The following is a 14,423-nucleotide window of genomic DNA, read 5'->3' on the forward strand; positions in this document are numbered from 1 at the left end:
TTACCCCTTTTTTAATGTTATCAAACAAGAAGATCTTTTAACCATGGAATGCCGTACCGGCCCGTACCGGGCCGGTACGTACCGGTCCGGCCATGGAACGGTACCGGAACGGATAAAAAACCGGTATTTCCCGGTTTTTTATCCGAACCGGCCGGTACGGGTGCGTACCGGCCGGTTCGGGCCCGTACCAGCCGGTTCGGAGCCCGTACCGGCCGGTTCGGAGCCCGTACCGGCCGGTACCGGCCTCGTACCGGTGCGAACCGGCCGGTTCCCACCGGTACGATTTTTTTTTTTTTAGAACCACAGCGCCGCGCGTTGTGGTTTTTGAAACCACCGCGTACCGGCCGGTACGGGACCGGTACCAGCCGGTACGTACCGGACCGGACCGGTCCGGCCGGCCACCGGTACGCCGACCGGTACCGGTACGGCGGACCTTGCTTTTAACCATTACACACTAAATTATCATCTAGCAATAATGATGTGATGTCAAAGAATGCTACATTACAAGCAATTGTCACAACCTCAGGTGTTAAAAAAGTTCATGGAGACTGAAAGATAGATCAAGAGTCATGAAGACAAAGAAAATTAAAGGACCACTGCATGAAGAGCCTGCATTGAAGCTCTCCGAGGTGATGTCATAGAAGTTCCACCATTCAAACAATCTGCAGTTGAGGATATATTAGTTGAGAACAAGGCATTTAGGTTCGATTTATTTGCCTGCAATCGAGCAGTTGCAACTCCAGTTGCTGCAATTAGAATTGCAAGCAATTAATACATTTGTTTGGTTGCCGATAATACAATTGCTACTTGCAATTACAAGTGCACAAAAAAAAGTCCCAGAAATTGCATCTCATATTGCACTTAAAAACAATCATACTACCAATTGCAACTTAAATTGCAAATCCTATCCCAGCTACTTGTATCCTCTCACCTCATTAGCTTAAGTTGCAATTTAAAATTGTATAATATTAGTAAGTTAAAAGATCAATTGATTATTTTAGTAATACATATTTAAAAATTAAATATTGTCATTTTAATTAAACCAGAATATAAACTTTGCTGTTATAATAGTATATATAATTATTGTAATATCAAATAATACTCTCTAATCTATTACAATAATTATTATTGTTGTAACACTATGATAATCTAATAGTATTGCTATTTTATTATAATCATAACAACGAGAGCATTATTATTATGTTACAATTATTCTTATCATAATATTATTATTTAATAGAAGAAATAATTATTAGTGTTATACAATTGGAAAAAATTTTGCATCCTCAAATTTCCAATAACAACTATAATTTCTAATGCAGCAATTGGAGTTGCAGGCAACTAAACAACCTTTTTAATGGTCCATCTAACATTTTGAAGGTAGAAATTCAAAGTAATGAAGATCCATGCAAGGACCACACAGGCAATATCAAGTCACAACTCTAACGCAATGACCGAGATCGAGCAATACGGAAATCTATTCCCCATTGATTTACTAGATTCTGTCATATGCAGATGATCTTCAATTAACAGACATCAAAACATCCAATCAAAGGTGTAATCGTGAGAAATCTAATATGAGCCTCCTTCATCGAATCTTAAAGACACAAAGAGATCATGCCTTGGGAATCATCAAGGTGATCCTGTGGATGACATTTATGTCATGAAAACAAATGTGAGGGAATACAATTAAACAGATCTAGATTTTTTGTTTAGTATATTCAGTGTTTGGAGATGATTGACTTGCCCAAGTCAACTCATCTAACTCGCCACCCTTAATCTTTTGCTAGCATTGCCTGGACTTAAGACACAGTCAAGTGTTCAAGTACCTTGAAGAATCCGACAGCACAAACTTAAAAACTTGAATAAAAGAACATAGCAGTATAATTTATTATAAAATATAATTAAACATAAAATATGCTCTTGGAATTCATTTAAAATAATCTTGATTATTAAATTATTCATGTGGGTTTTAAAATACCATATATAAGTGACAATTTGGGACTGCACTTTCTCAAAGTATTACTTTTGGGCTAAAATTTCCTTTAGGCCCAATTTACTTTTGGCATGACTCTGTAGTGGGCCCAATATAAGCAGAAGGTTTAGACATATTGCTTTCTTTGCCCAATCATTGGGATCATAAATGCCAACTACTCACCTGTCTCTTTCTCCCGTATGGATCCCCATTCACCATAAAACTGTAGGACACTAGAGAGGAGGATAGGTTGCCAATTTGCAAGATTATGTTTCCTTCCACCTCAAGAAGGGATTGGGAGTTTAGAGCATTAGATTTACTCTGCCATTTTCAGAAGGATAGATCGGAGGTAAAGAAGAAACAGATATACCCAAGTTCTCTCCTTTCCCCTTCATCGGCCTCTTCTTTTTGCTCCATCATCAGCGTATAGGAGAAACCCTTAAGTCCCTAATCAAGCAAACAAGTTGCGTCTACAACATATAAATCTCTATCGTATCCAGATAACAATGCCTTTTGTGGGTCAGGTTGAATCAAATCCTGAAAAAATTGAAAATTCACTCCAACCACAATGGTTCAAACCTTTGATCAGGCCAGTGTTGAGCTGTCCAATTTAAAAGAATTCTTCCTCCCACATCACAAAGGAATTATCCCCTGATAACAGAGGTAGTCATGTTCAGGTGGCCCATGGCATGGGTCAGTGACAATGGGATGATCTGACTATTAAAGGTGACTCATGAAAGGGGCATGGCCAGGTCTTGCTGTAATGAAGATGGCGATGCTGGTTCTTACCCAAACAAAGCCAAGGACTTCATGGAAGCGAGGCGGCCAAATCTCATGGCTTCAGAGGTAACGACACAAAAATTCACCACACTGGATGCAAAAGGGCCAGATTTCCCAACCTCATGGTGAGGCAGCCGAATCTCACAGCTTCATGGCACCTTGACTTAATCTAGTGGGACAAAGTGCGAAGTAAATGGAGCAATCATGGCAAACATATAGGTGACTTGGTTGACCCGTAGTTGGCCCATGGTGAACCGAAAGCCCACGATCTAGCTATCCTGGCAATTTGGTTGAGGTCGTCAAGTTCGAAATAGTGGAACTATTACTGTGAAAAGATCTTTAGGTATATGTTGCACTGTATAAAACAAGAAAATCATTATTTAACTATTTTAGTTGTCTTTCTACATAGGGTTATTCGGATTCGAAATTTTGCATTTCTAGGAAAAATTTTGGAAGTCCATACAGAAATTGGTTACTTATGTCACGCCCCCGTCTGCACAGGGCACGTGAGGCACCCAGTGCCCGCATGGGGGCCACATGAGGGGGGAACACGGAGCTCTCCTACTAAATATTGTACGGTTTTGGGCCCGCACGCGCTCAGACCCCTCCTCGGTTTTGTTTTCCACCTAAAACGCATTAGCAGGATTTGGAGACACCCGTCTCATATGCCCAGGTTCTGAAACGAGTCTAGCTGATGTGGGATCTTTCATTCACCCACCCTCGGACTAGAGCTGCCCTCGGCTCTGACACCAAATGTCACGCTCCCACCTGCGCGGAGCACGTGAGGCACCCAGTGCCCACATGGGGGCCACATGAGGGAGGAACACGGGGCTCCCCTGCCAGATATTGTTCAGTTCTGGAGCCCGCACGCGCACGTGCCGCTCGGACTCCTCCCCGGTTTTGTTTTCTACCCAAAACGCATCTGCAGGATTTGGAGACGGTGCCTTATAGCCCAGGTTCTGAAACGAGTCTAGCCGATGTGGGATCTTTCAACTTACGCTTCAAAAGTCCTGGTTTACTTGTAGAAGAAATCAAGAAAAGTCTATAAGAGTGCCTACTAGGGCGGGTTGAAAATTAATTTTGTTTGATTTGTTTTTATAGAAAAGATTTTTTAGGCTAAGTTTGGTCCTTTCTTCCTCTCTCTCCCTCCCCTCTCTTATTAATCTCTCTTCTATTATTTGTTCATTTCTACTAATATGAATTCTGTTTTTGCTCTCCATAACGTTAATTTACTCTTTGTTTTCTACATGAATATAAAATCTTTGATCTCAATGTCCATTATAGGATTACAAAAAGCTTGAATTGAATCAAAGGTGGCCCTATACATGGATTCTTAATGACTAAGGATCCATAAAGCTGATCCCAAATAGTTGGGACAAGGTTTTGATGGTTATAAAGACTACTAAACAACTACCACCAATTGTCAAGCTTCTTTTGAAAATTTGTTCTTTAAACCTACCACATCTGAAAACCTAAAACTGAAATTTTTTAGCCCATTTTAAATTCTATATTTCCTAAAAACACCTATGCTCTGTTTTCTGTAGCTGGGCAGCACGGTCAATTTTTTAAACCAAACCTTAAATTTCTAACCCCTTTAGGTTCTTCCATGCATTGTAGATCATCCACAATTGGTCCTACAGTACAATATCATAGTTTGCCGTCTCGGTACCGAACCCCGTACCAGTGCCATACTAGCACAATGTCAGTCCGGTACGGTATAAAATTTGTTTGGCGTACCGAGTGTCGGTACGCCACCCATACCAAAAGTACGATACGCTCTGTACCATCCAGTTTGGGCCGATATGGTATACCTTGAGTTAGATTCTTTATGCCCTATAAGTCCTCTCAAGCAACTCCTCGTAAATTTTGTTAATAAATTAAAGAAAAAAACAGACAGATAATGTTCTCTAGACGAATGCATCAGACCCCAGGGACCTAGGAAATTTCATCAATCAAAGTTGCCCTCGGGAAGGCAATAGCACTCAACAGAATGCATACTGATTAAGAAGTTCTAATTGGCATAATCTTAAAACCTTGCTTGGTCCATCATATAAAGGAACTTAGGTTGCTAAACTGAACCTTATCATCAAGCACTATAAGTGTTATATTGCAAGCAAAATAAACATATAGAATCAAAGCAAACATATGGAGACATTATTTAGGGTAGTGATAATTTCATTACAAAGCAAACATATAGAAAATTACAATAATCTCATAAAACCAATTTTTCTATATGACGGATCAACAATGAAGGCTATCTTCTTGCTTAAGCAATTGATGGAAAGATATACAATCAACACATGCTCCTGGATTGAGTTAAGGAAGTATATGATATGGTACCATGAGAGGTTAATTTGTTCGCATTAAGATTTAAAAAGAATCATTTTTGTCCCTCTCATCTTACTTCCTCCAACAATGAGATGAAATGACTAGAAGCCAGAAAACACATAGCACATCATAACCCAATAGCACATCATAACCCCATGTCGAAAAAGAACAAATAACCCTTGGTACTTATCCTCCTAGTTCCTCCCCTCTGATGTACTCTTCAGCTCCTTCAAATTTCTTCCTTCATCTTGCTCTTCCAAATCAACACCCTTTCTTTTCAAATTTCGTGACAAGCCTACAATTTTGCAACTTCTAGAGAAAGGCAACTATTCTAAGTAGAACAAGAAATATAAATCTTGCATATTGGCAAGCATACTAACCTAGGAAAAAAACAATTTCCACTCAAAATAGACATTTTTGTAAATGGTACGAAGAAATTATTTTTATTTCGAATAAGAATTAATAGAGAAGCATATTGAACATTATAACCTAGATGGTGCTTTTAGCAAAAAGAAAAAGTAAACAATACATTAGAATTCATCAAGGACATAGACCAGTGACAGGGGAACAATATGTGATTTTTCAGCTTCATTGGGCTTGCATCAGTAACAGGGGCTCACATTAAAAATCTCTTTAAACTAGTTATTGATGAAGTTGTTCTAAATAACCAGGAAGATATTGTGTTATATGTAACTTGAGATGATATAACATTGGTTGATCTAGAGAACAGTAGGTAAAATGCTAAATCTGAACTATGGAAAAGAGTCAGAGATATGGACTCAAGCCAAAAAAAAAAGAATTTGAAACACAACCAAAGTGTATGCAATGCAATTTCCTTTTTCCAAGGAAATAAAAATGAGGCAGTCAAAGCTAGTTAATAAGAGATACCATAATGCAACTGGTTCAGGTTCATTACCTTATCATAGGAAAAGAATTGTCAAAATAGATACTGTCACAACTAATATCATCAGATCTACACAGATGAAGTGGCTAGGTGCAAGAGTGTTATCTAATAATATATTCATTAGCCACTAAAGCAAATATTGTACTAAAATGACAATAAGGCCCATAATGTTGCATGGTTCAAAAGAACGAGTTACATACAAGGTCCAAGGAAAGATGGCCATGACACAAACTAGGATGAAAAGGAAAATGTATACCAAAGCTACAACCAATAAAGTAAGGGATGACTATACTTCAGCACAGTAGGGGTTATAGCAACTGCAGACAAAGTCAAAAACCTATTTAGATGGTACCGTTAAGCATTAAGAGTTTAAGACTATGTTTTAGTTCACATGAATGAAATAGAATCAGAATTGAAATGAAATGAAAATAGCAATAAAAGATAGGGAATCAGAATTTTCATTCCTATACCATTGTTTGGTCAAGAAACGAAAGATTGCATGTGAAAAAAATGAAAATTCCATTCTAGTATTTATTTTAACTAATTATATTTTAAAAATATTTCAGATTGATATTTTAAATATATCCTTCAACAAGGAACAGAATCAAATTTATAATGCAACACTTATAATAGTTTTGGAGGCCTCCATTTAAATCTTACTTTATATGTATAGTTGTATACATGTGCAAACAACAACCACTATCATGTTAGAGTGATCGATTTTTCACGTTTTCAAAATAGGACTTTTAAATTCAATTGAATTTAAATTATGAATTCCCATTTTATACTGTAAATGCCACTAAATGATTTGTACAAAATTTGTCACTTATTCCTATTTGTTACCATAAATGCGAGTAACTAATTCATACTTGAAATATCTTTAATTTTCATTTCTATAAGAATGATCATTTCTCCCATTTAAGATTGGAATGAGAATTCCTCCATTTAAGGGAATAAGAAACCTTAAGAAATCATAATTCCGTTCCTTGTTACACAAACCAAACATTGACAAGGGGCCAAAGTTGAATTTCTATTCCATGCCTACTCCCATTCCAAGAACCAAATGTAGCATAAGGATCTCAGCAAAATCCATAACTGTGAGGTGCTAAGATTTGTGCTGAAGGGTCTAGAATGAAAGAAAAATACCCCAGCAGCATCCATGAAGTTATAAAGGAGGATTAGCAAAGTTAGCAGACTCACTAGAGGTAAAATTTGATGGGAGCAAGCTACAGATAAGGATCCATGAAGTCATCAAAAATATGGTGACAAGTCTGCATGATTTTAATTACATAATGATGTGCCTTTTCCTTGTTACTTCCTTTTCCTTATTCTAGTTAAAGAAAATTTAAAAAAGTGTGAAGCCTTCTAGCCAAATAATGAAGTAGCTATCGGTGGGGGGGAATATGTTGTGTGTTATTCCATCACATTAAGTTACACAATAATGAACAGGAATTTTGCCCCCAAAATTGACTTTATTTTCATTTACAAAAATGACACTTTCATTCTTTTTTGCAGAAAGTGTTCATTTTGGACTTTGGTGCAGCATCACACCCATACTCTCAAATGACCACACATTTAGCTCATAAAAGAACATTGTGATAGTCAAAGCACACAGATAAGTAACAGATACATACATAATACAAGTCAATACACAGACAGAAAAGCTCTCATACTATTCATGAAGATAGGTGTATGATGGTCCAAAAAATTCAAAATGGACAGATCCTGTGAAACAATAAAAAAATAAAATAATATGACCCAATATAAAAGTTAAAAAAAGAGTAAATTTATCCTTATAAAATTCTGCAACACTATAGGATGTCATAGAATATCTTCATTCTAAAGCTTTCCCTTGCTTCTATGGGTTTCATTTTGATGTGAGCCTTGGTTTTACTTTGCAGATTATACATATGTAATTGCTTTCTTTGGTTTAGTCTCTTGAATGGTCAGTGGAATGATGTGATTTCTTTAGGATACCAAGTCATTTGGTTTCTTTCATTACATTTAAATTTCGTAGTCTTTCTTTAAATCTAGAAGCACTTGAGTTGCCCAATACAGGATAGTAACGTGCCTTATTTCCCAAAACGAGAATTCAAGAAACATAAGTAATTTTGCGTAGAATTCTCAAACACTAGTCCTATAACAAGGAAAAAAAGATACTAGTTAAACACAATTTAGGAATATTATAGTAAGAGAATGTCTACCTGAGGGATCACAATCGCAAGATTTAGAATGCCCATTGCTAATCCTGCAATTTAATTGTCAGTAAGCACATAAAAAACAAAGGTAACAAAATACAAAAGATTCAGGGCGAAGAAATTGAGCACCTACCTTGACCAAGCCTTAAGGACTCAATTCGACTAGAAATCATTGCATAAGGAATACTATAAGTCACCTACAAAAATGACAACTTCTTTGTAAAGTAACATGCCAATGACTATTAATTTTAATGAAAGTTTGTATTGAAGCTATTCACTCACTGCCAGTGGTGCTCCAAGTATTGCAAAGGCAATTAGTGCAGAAACAACAATGCCAACTGAAGGAAGTCCACTGCTTTGGTAATCTGTATTTTTTGCAATATAAGATATTATGAGCATTGCTACAAAGCAGAAAAACATGAGAATGTTTGAGATTCCCCAAACAAGGCCAGCTCCCAACTTCCGACACATTTTTTCGATCACCATTGAAGTAAAACCCAGAACAACAGAATTCAACATCAGACCGAAAGCCCCCATTCGCACTCCAGTTTGATATCTTTGCCCTTCATCTGGGTTGCCTCGATAGATCTCCCGGCCCATCCAATCAGTGTCAAAGAGAATAAATGGAAACCATCCTATCCAAGTAAGTGCAGTAACAATCAGAACCATCCAAACAGGCAATGTTAGGTATCTAAAGGATCCTATCAATTCCCAGAGGAAAGCCTCTTGGCCATGGTTTAGCTGCTCTTCTGTTCCTTCAGCAGAGTATGGAGCCACACTGCTAGAATTTAGAGGAACTTCTTGGACTGATGATATACTGATATAAGTAGTGATGATGAGAAGAATGATGTCAAGAAGAAAAGCAGACTTGAGGTTGGCACAATTTATGCTGCAAGCAGAGGTGACAGTGAAGGGAAGGATGGTAAACCAGCCACTATAAGATCCAGTAGCAAAGCCTAGTATATTTCCCAAGGCCATGAAGAGTGAAAAATAAGCATTAGCTATCCGAGTCCTCCTGTGATCCTTCCCTGAAATAACAGAAAGAATGGAGGCATCTATTAGGCAATCATCTTGTAGAGCAGCGAATCTGAAGTGACTCAAGAACTGAATATACTAGCTTGGGTCATGTGACTGCCCCAACCAGATATTGAACAAGTCATTCACTTGACTCAAGTTAGTTAAAGTCTTTTTTTCAGGTCTCTTAAAGTTTTCCACAGACATGAACAAAAGGAGGAGAAATTTTTCTCAAAAGAAAAAAAAGGAAAAAAAAGTGAAAAAGGTATCTTTCCTCCCATAAAACCTCCAAAAATCTCTATCCTGACCAAAATTCCTAAAATCTGAAAATGACTGGGAGGCATTGAAAAAAAAAAGGGCATGCTTGGTCAATAGGATTACATTTCAATTCAGAGAAGAAGTTGTCTTACCTAGGGCTGTCAAACAAGTGACCCATTTTGAGCAGTTGTGTTCAACTAGAAATTCAACTCAAACTCAGCCGCTCTGTTAAAGTCAAAGTAGGCTGCTAGAGCTAGGTTTGACCTGCTTGAACTTGGAACCATCAAGCTAGAAATAGGAATATATAAATAATTAATATATATTACAGTAGTTACTGCATATAAATAAAAATTATTTTTATACTAAATTCACATGCAGAAGAATGTATTTCAAATTAAGTTTTAATGCCGAAATTAGCTCAAAATTTTTTTACAAAGGCCTTGAGGGACCTCTTGTTCCCACTAGATTTCTTAAAACAATTGTTCATGACAAGCTTAAGTCTAGTTTAAATTAAATATGCTGGTTCAAGCTCGACCTACTTACAGAATGAGCTGAGCTTGAGCTTGGCTTGACATGCTCAATTTCGACTAGTTTATAACCCTATTCTTACTTATAACCTATAAGACCTACCAATGGAAGACAATCAAAGACCAGATTGACAAACTAAGGCACAAAAATTAGTGTATCCAATATTGACAAAAGCATAAAATTTTAGAAGTTAAAACCCAATTATGAAAACCTGAAAGTCTAAATTTAACTATAAAGGATAACATTCTAGAGAAAAAGTTGACAGAACTTGGAATGGGGAAAGCTTCACAAAGAAACAAACTTGCAAAGTTATAACTAGGAAAAAAAGTGCTCTGCCATAAGTAATGTGACACAGCACCTGAACAGATGCTAGCAAATTCAACAGTCGAAGGCATGTAATTACATAAGTGCCAAGACCCTCAAGAATAATAACTTAGAAGCCACTCAAACAACAATATATTTGAGTTATGAACCTTTATTTTTAATTAACACTAGGATTTAATTATTTGGGCCTTAATAATGAATCAAAAATGCTTGGTGAGCTCATTAATGGGACACAAATGATAAGACCCAGTATAACATAGTATTCCTATGATCCTATCACTTTCATGTATTTAAAATGTTATTTTCTAGTGGTCAGGCCGATGCCATGTCAATGAAAAATAGTGCTGCATCAGTTACCCCATCTTTCTATTCTATACACGGATCCAAGTAACAGTAATGTATCATTTCCGGCGGTTTCTTGAAGTCCAGTCCCATCAAAGAGAGAACGTCTTATACTACCCTAAATCCTATGTTGCAGGTTTCTGTTCAAGAAAGGTCAAAATGTCAGTCATGATTTCTATTTCAGTTTCCCTACTCCTATAGGCCTAAGAGTAATCGATCTATAAATTACAATGTTAACAAGCCATTTATCCAGAGAAACAAGGTAACAAAGCCTAAGACGCAATACGTGCCCATTCAGTTTCTCTATTCTTATAGGTCTAAGAATTCTGAAGTCATATGAATTTTAGTGTGTGCAAACTATTTATCCACAGGATCAAGTAAAAAGCCTCAGGCATTCCATATCGCATTTCAGTTTCACTATTGTTATATGACTATGAGTTTTTAAGTCTACAGATGGCAATGCCTGCATGTCATCCAAGCAAGTAATCAGGGTAATAACCTTAGAACATACATTTCCCATTTCAAAGTTTCAAGTTTTTGGGTAGGTCTAGGAGCTTTGCAGTTCATAAATTACAATGCTTATTGGCCATCTACACAAGCTAGTATAGTAGTACGCTAAAGCCTAAAGAGTCCGATCCCCTATCCTCTCAAAGTGGTCCAAAGTCTCTTGTCTTGTTCCTCTGCTCTCATTTTCCACTCTTCACCATATATTCTACTAATTGCTCTTCATCATGTATTCTACTAATTGCACAACGTAAATGCGCCAAGTCCTACCAAATTAAGTCAGCTAACTTAAAAATAGTTCGACTCTCCTGTTAGCGTTATGGGCACCATGGTGGCTCAGAGTAGATCCAATGAACCCCGCAAACTATGCTGCTTCCCAGATATAGGACATAGACAACAACTTGATGCAACATCCTACCTGGTCCAATCCCATCACGAGTGATGAGCTATAAAATGGACAGAATCATCTATACAATACTAAGAACCATAAATACATAAATAATAAATTGAATTGACTAAAGACTAGAGCAAACAAAATTTTCCGGTCAGCAGCATTAGACCTGATGCGGGATTTGCACCCCGTCACCAGCAGAGCCCACACACCAGCCGAGCAGGGGAAGAGAGAGTGTCCCTCAGAAGGTATTGTCCGCTTTGGGTCCGATTTGGGGGTCGAGCGTACCCGGAGCCCTCCTCACGGCGCCTCACGATTTTGCCCCACAAAAGGCGCCTCCTAAGGGAAGGGTGATTGAGCCCCCCATTATATGGCACAGACCTTCCCGCTGATTAGCCGATGTGGGACTAAATTCGGGGAACCCCCCGTAACACAGCCCCCCAGCGGGGAGGTCCTGTGCCCGGGTCGGCTCCTTGCTGGATAGGCGGAGGGCCGAGGCCCTCCTTCTAGCGCCATCTGATGCGGGATTTGCACCCCGTCACCAGCAGAGCCCACACACCAGCCGAGCAGGAGAAGAGAGAGTGTCCCTCAGAAGGTATTGTCCGCTTTGGGTCCGATTTGGGGGTCGAGCGTACCCGGAGCCCTCCTCACGGCGCCTCACGGTTTTGCCCCACAAAAGGCGCCTCCTAAGGGAAGGGTGATTGAGCCCCCCATTATATGGCACAGACCTTCCCGCTGATTAGCCGATGTGGGACTAAATTCGGAGAACCCCCCGTAACACAAATCTGATGCGGGATTTGCACCCCGTCACCAGCAGAGCCCACACACCAGCCGAGCAGGGGAAGAGAGAGTGTCCCTCAGAAGGTATTGTCCGCTTTGGGTCCGATTTGGGGGTCGAGCGTACCCGGAGCCCTCCTCATGGCGCCTCACGGTTTTGCCCCACAAAAGGCGCCTCCTAAGGGAAGGGTGATTGAGCCCCCCATTATATGGCACAGACCTTCCCGCTGATTAGCCGATGTGGGACTAAATTCGGGGAACCCCCCGTAACACAGCCCCCCCAGCGGGAAGGTCCTGTGCCCGGGTCGGCTCCTTGCTGGATAGGCGGAGGACCGAGGCCCTCCTTCTAGCGCCATCTGATGCGGGATTTGCACCCCGTCACCAGCAGAGCCCACACACAAGTCGAGCAGGGGAAGAGAAAGTGTCCCTCAGAAGGTATTGTCCGATTTGGGGGTCGAGCGTACTCGGAGCCCTCCTCACGGTTTTGCCCCACAAAAGGCGCCTCCTAAGGGAAGGGTGATTGAGCCCCCCATTATATGGCACAGACCTTCCCGCTGATTAGCCGATGTGGGACTAAATTCGGGGAACCCCCGTAACAAGACCTATACCAAATGTATTTATAAGCCATTAAGAAAACGATTTGTGATGCTACCGACCCTCGTCTCCTCCTCCAAAAATTAGCAAATTTTGCGTTCACCTGACAGCGAACGATAGGAGCAGGGATCCCACGGCATGGCATTTAGTAAATTTATCGAAGATTCAAGGTCGTTAAAATGCTTTGCCTATCCCGACCCGGTTTTTTTTTTTTGCGAACCGCTAGGGCTGAAAAGGGCAATAAAGCGCATCGCTTTCCCGATTCCTCCGCCCACGTCGCTTTCGGCTCCGTCGAACTTTACTAAATCGCAACGCAGGGAGCCGGCGACGTTGCAAAGCCCAGCTCCGCTGCGTGGCGATGGAATCAAGAAGGAAGAGGAAAGAGAGAGCGGACCTGCGAGATCGGCGAGGAGGGCGCGGCAGGGGCCCTGGGTGGTGTTGTTGCCGACGTCGAGGAGCCAGAATCCTAGGAGGTAGACGGCGATGGCGCGGGGATGGCGGGATCCGGCGGGGGGGTCACCGAGGAGGCGGCCAAGGTCGGCGGAGTGGCCGACGAGGAGGACGGAAAGGCCGATGGTGGCGGCGCCGCCGACGATGTAGGGGCGGCGGCGGCCGAAGGAGCTGGTGGAGCGGTCGCTCAGGTGGCCGATAAGGGGCTGGACGATGAGCCCCGAGAGGGGTCCGCAAAGCCACACCAGGCTCGCGAACGCGTGGGGGATCCCCAGCTCCTGGACATAGGGCGTCAGGAGCGAGAGCTGGAGGGCCCACCCGAACTGGACGCCGCAAGCCACGGACGCCACCCGGAAGAGCTGCCGCAGCGGAACCCTAGGAGGCGGCGGCGCTAGCGCCGCGACCGGAGGTGCCGCCCCGCCCCGATGCCTCCCGGGCACCCGCGGTGGTGGTGGCGCCCCGCTCCGATGCCTCCCGGGCACTGTCTCTTTCAACGGTCTCTTCTCTCTCTCCATCAGTCTCGCGTCGCCGCGGTATTCGGAGTCGGTAAGGCCGGGGGGAGCGATCTTTGTCGAATTAATGAACGAATCTTTTTTGGAATCGCAATTCGCAGGAGATGAGAAAGCCGGGGTGGCGTTCGAGGTGAGGGCTATATTGGGGTCTCATGGGTTGAGCGGAGGAAGCGAGTGTGGGGGTTGGTTCTATATACACCCCCCCTATTGCTCAGGACACCCCCCAAAAATTAAAAAAAAATTAAATACTCTCTACACCCCCCATTTGCTAAGGACACCCCTAAAAAATTAAAAATTCCTAAATTACCCCCCACCCTCCCCACCCCCTCACCTAAATTGCTCTCTACACCCCCAAACCCCTCCCCCACCCCGCTCTTCCCCTCCAAAACACCCGCCGGCTTCTCCCTTCCGCCCAAAAAACCTCGCCTCAAGCACCTCGCCGGCGGCCAAACCCCCTCCGTCTCCCTTTGAACTGTTCCGCCCAAAGCACCTCGCCAACGCCCAAAACCCCCCCGTTCCCCCTTCTCCCTCTCGTCGCCGGCAT

General features: G+C 41.5%; 1 protein-coding gene across 4 annotated transcripts; it reads right to left on the bottom strand.

Moving 5' to 3' along the window:
- Positions 1–597: 597 nt before the first annotated feature.
- Positions 598–14,042, bottom strand: LOC103707621 (sucrose transport protein SUT2-like). 4 transcript variants are annotated; one of them, XM_008792172.4, is made up of 5 exons: positions 13,312–14,042; positions 8,468–9,213; positions 8,319–8,382; positions 8,192–8,235; positions 598–746 (listed from the first exon to the last, which is right to left on the bottom strand). In XM_008792172.4, the coding sequence occupies exons 1-5, from the start codon at positions 13,880–13,882 to the stop codon at positions 699–701; spliced, it is 1,473 nt and encodes a 490-aa protein (XP_008790394.1). In that variant the 5' UTR covers positions 13,883–14,042; the 3' UTR covers positions 598–698. The 4 variants fall into 4 exon arrangements, with proteins under 4 accessions (XP_008790394.1, XP_038978565.1, XP_038978566.1 ...); XM_039122637.1 differs by lacking the exon at positions 598–746 and adding an exon at positions 4,913–5,336; XM_039122638.1 differs by lacking the exon at positions 598–746 and adding an exon at positions 4,913–5,378.
- Between the last annotated feature and the right edge of the window lie 381 nt (positions 14,043–14,423).

Source organism: Phoenix dactylifera, unplaced genomic scaffold (genome assembly GCF_009389715.1).
Source record: "Phoenix dactylifera cultivar Barhee BC4 unplaced genomic scaffold, palm_55x_up_171113_PBpolish2nd_filt_p 001642F, whole genome shotgun sequence".
Classification (NCBI taxonomy): Eukaryota; Viridiplantae; Streptophyta; class Magnoliopsida; order Arecales; family Arecaceae; genus Phoenix; species Phoenix dactylifera.

What these genes read in the sequence shown, in the direction of transcription:
- LOC103707621 (XM_039122636.1), bottom strand. Translation starts at nt 13,882, where the DNA reads ATGGAGAGAGAGAAGAGACCGTTGAAAGAGACAGTGCCCGGGAGGCAT. An exon ending in TACTTGGAGCACCACTGGCA is followed by an intron (nt 8,383 to 8,467) that starts GTGAGTGAATAG and finishes TCATTTTTGTAG; the next exon opens with GTGACTTATAGTATTCCTTA. An exon ending in GTCCTTAAGGCTTGGTCAAG is followed by an intron (nt 8,236 to 8,318) that starts GTAGGTGCTCAA and finishes ATTAAATTGCAG; the next exon opens with GATTAGCAATGGGCATTCTA.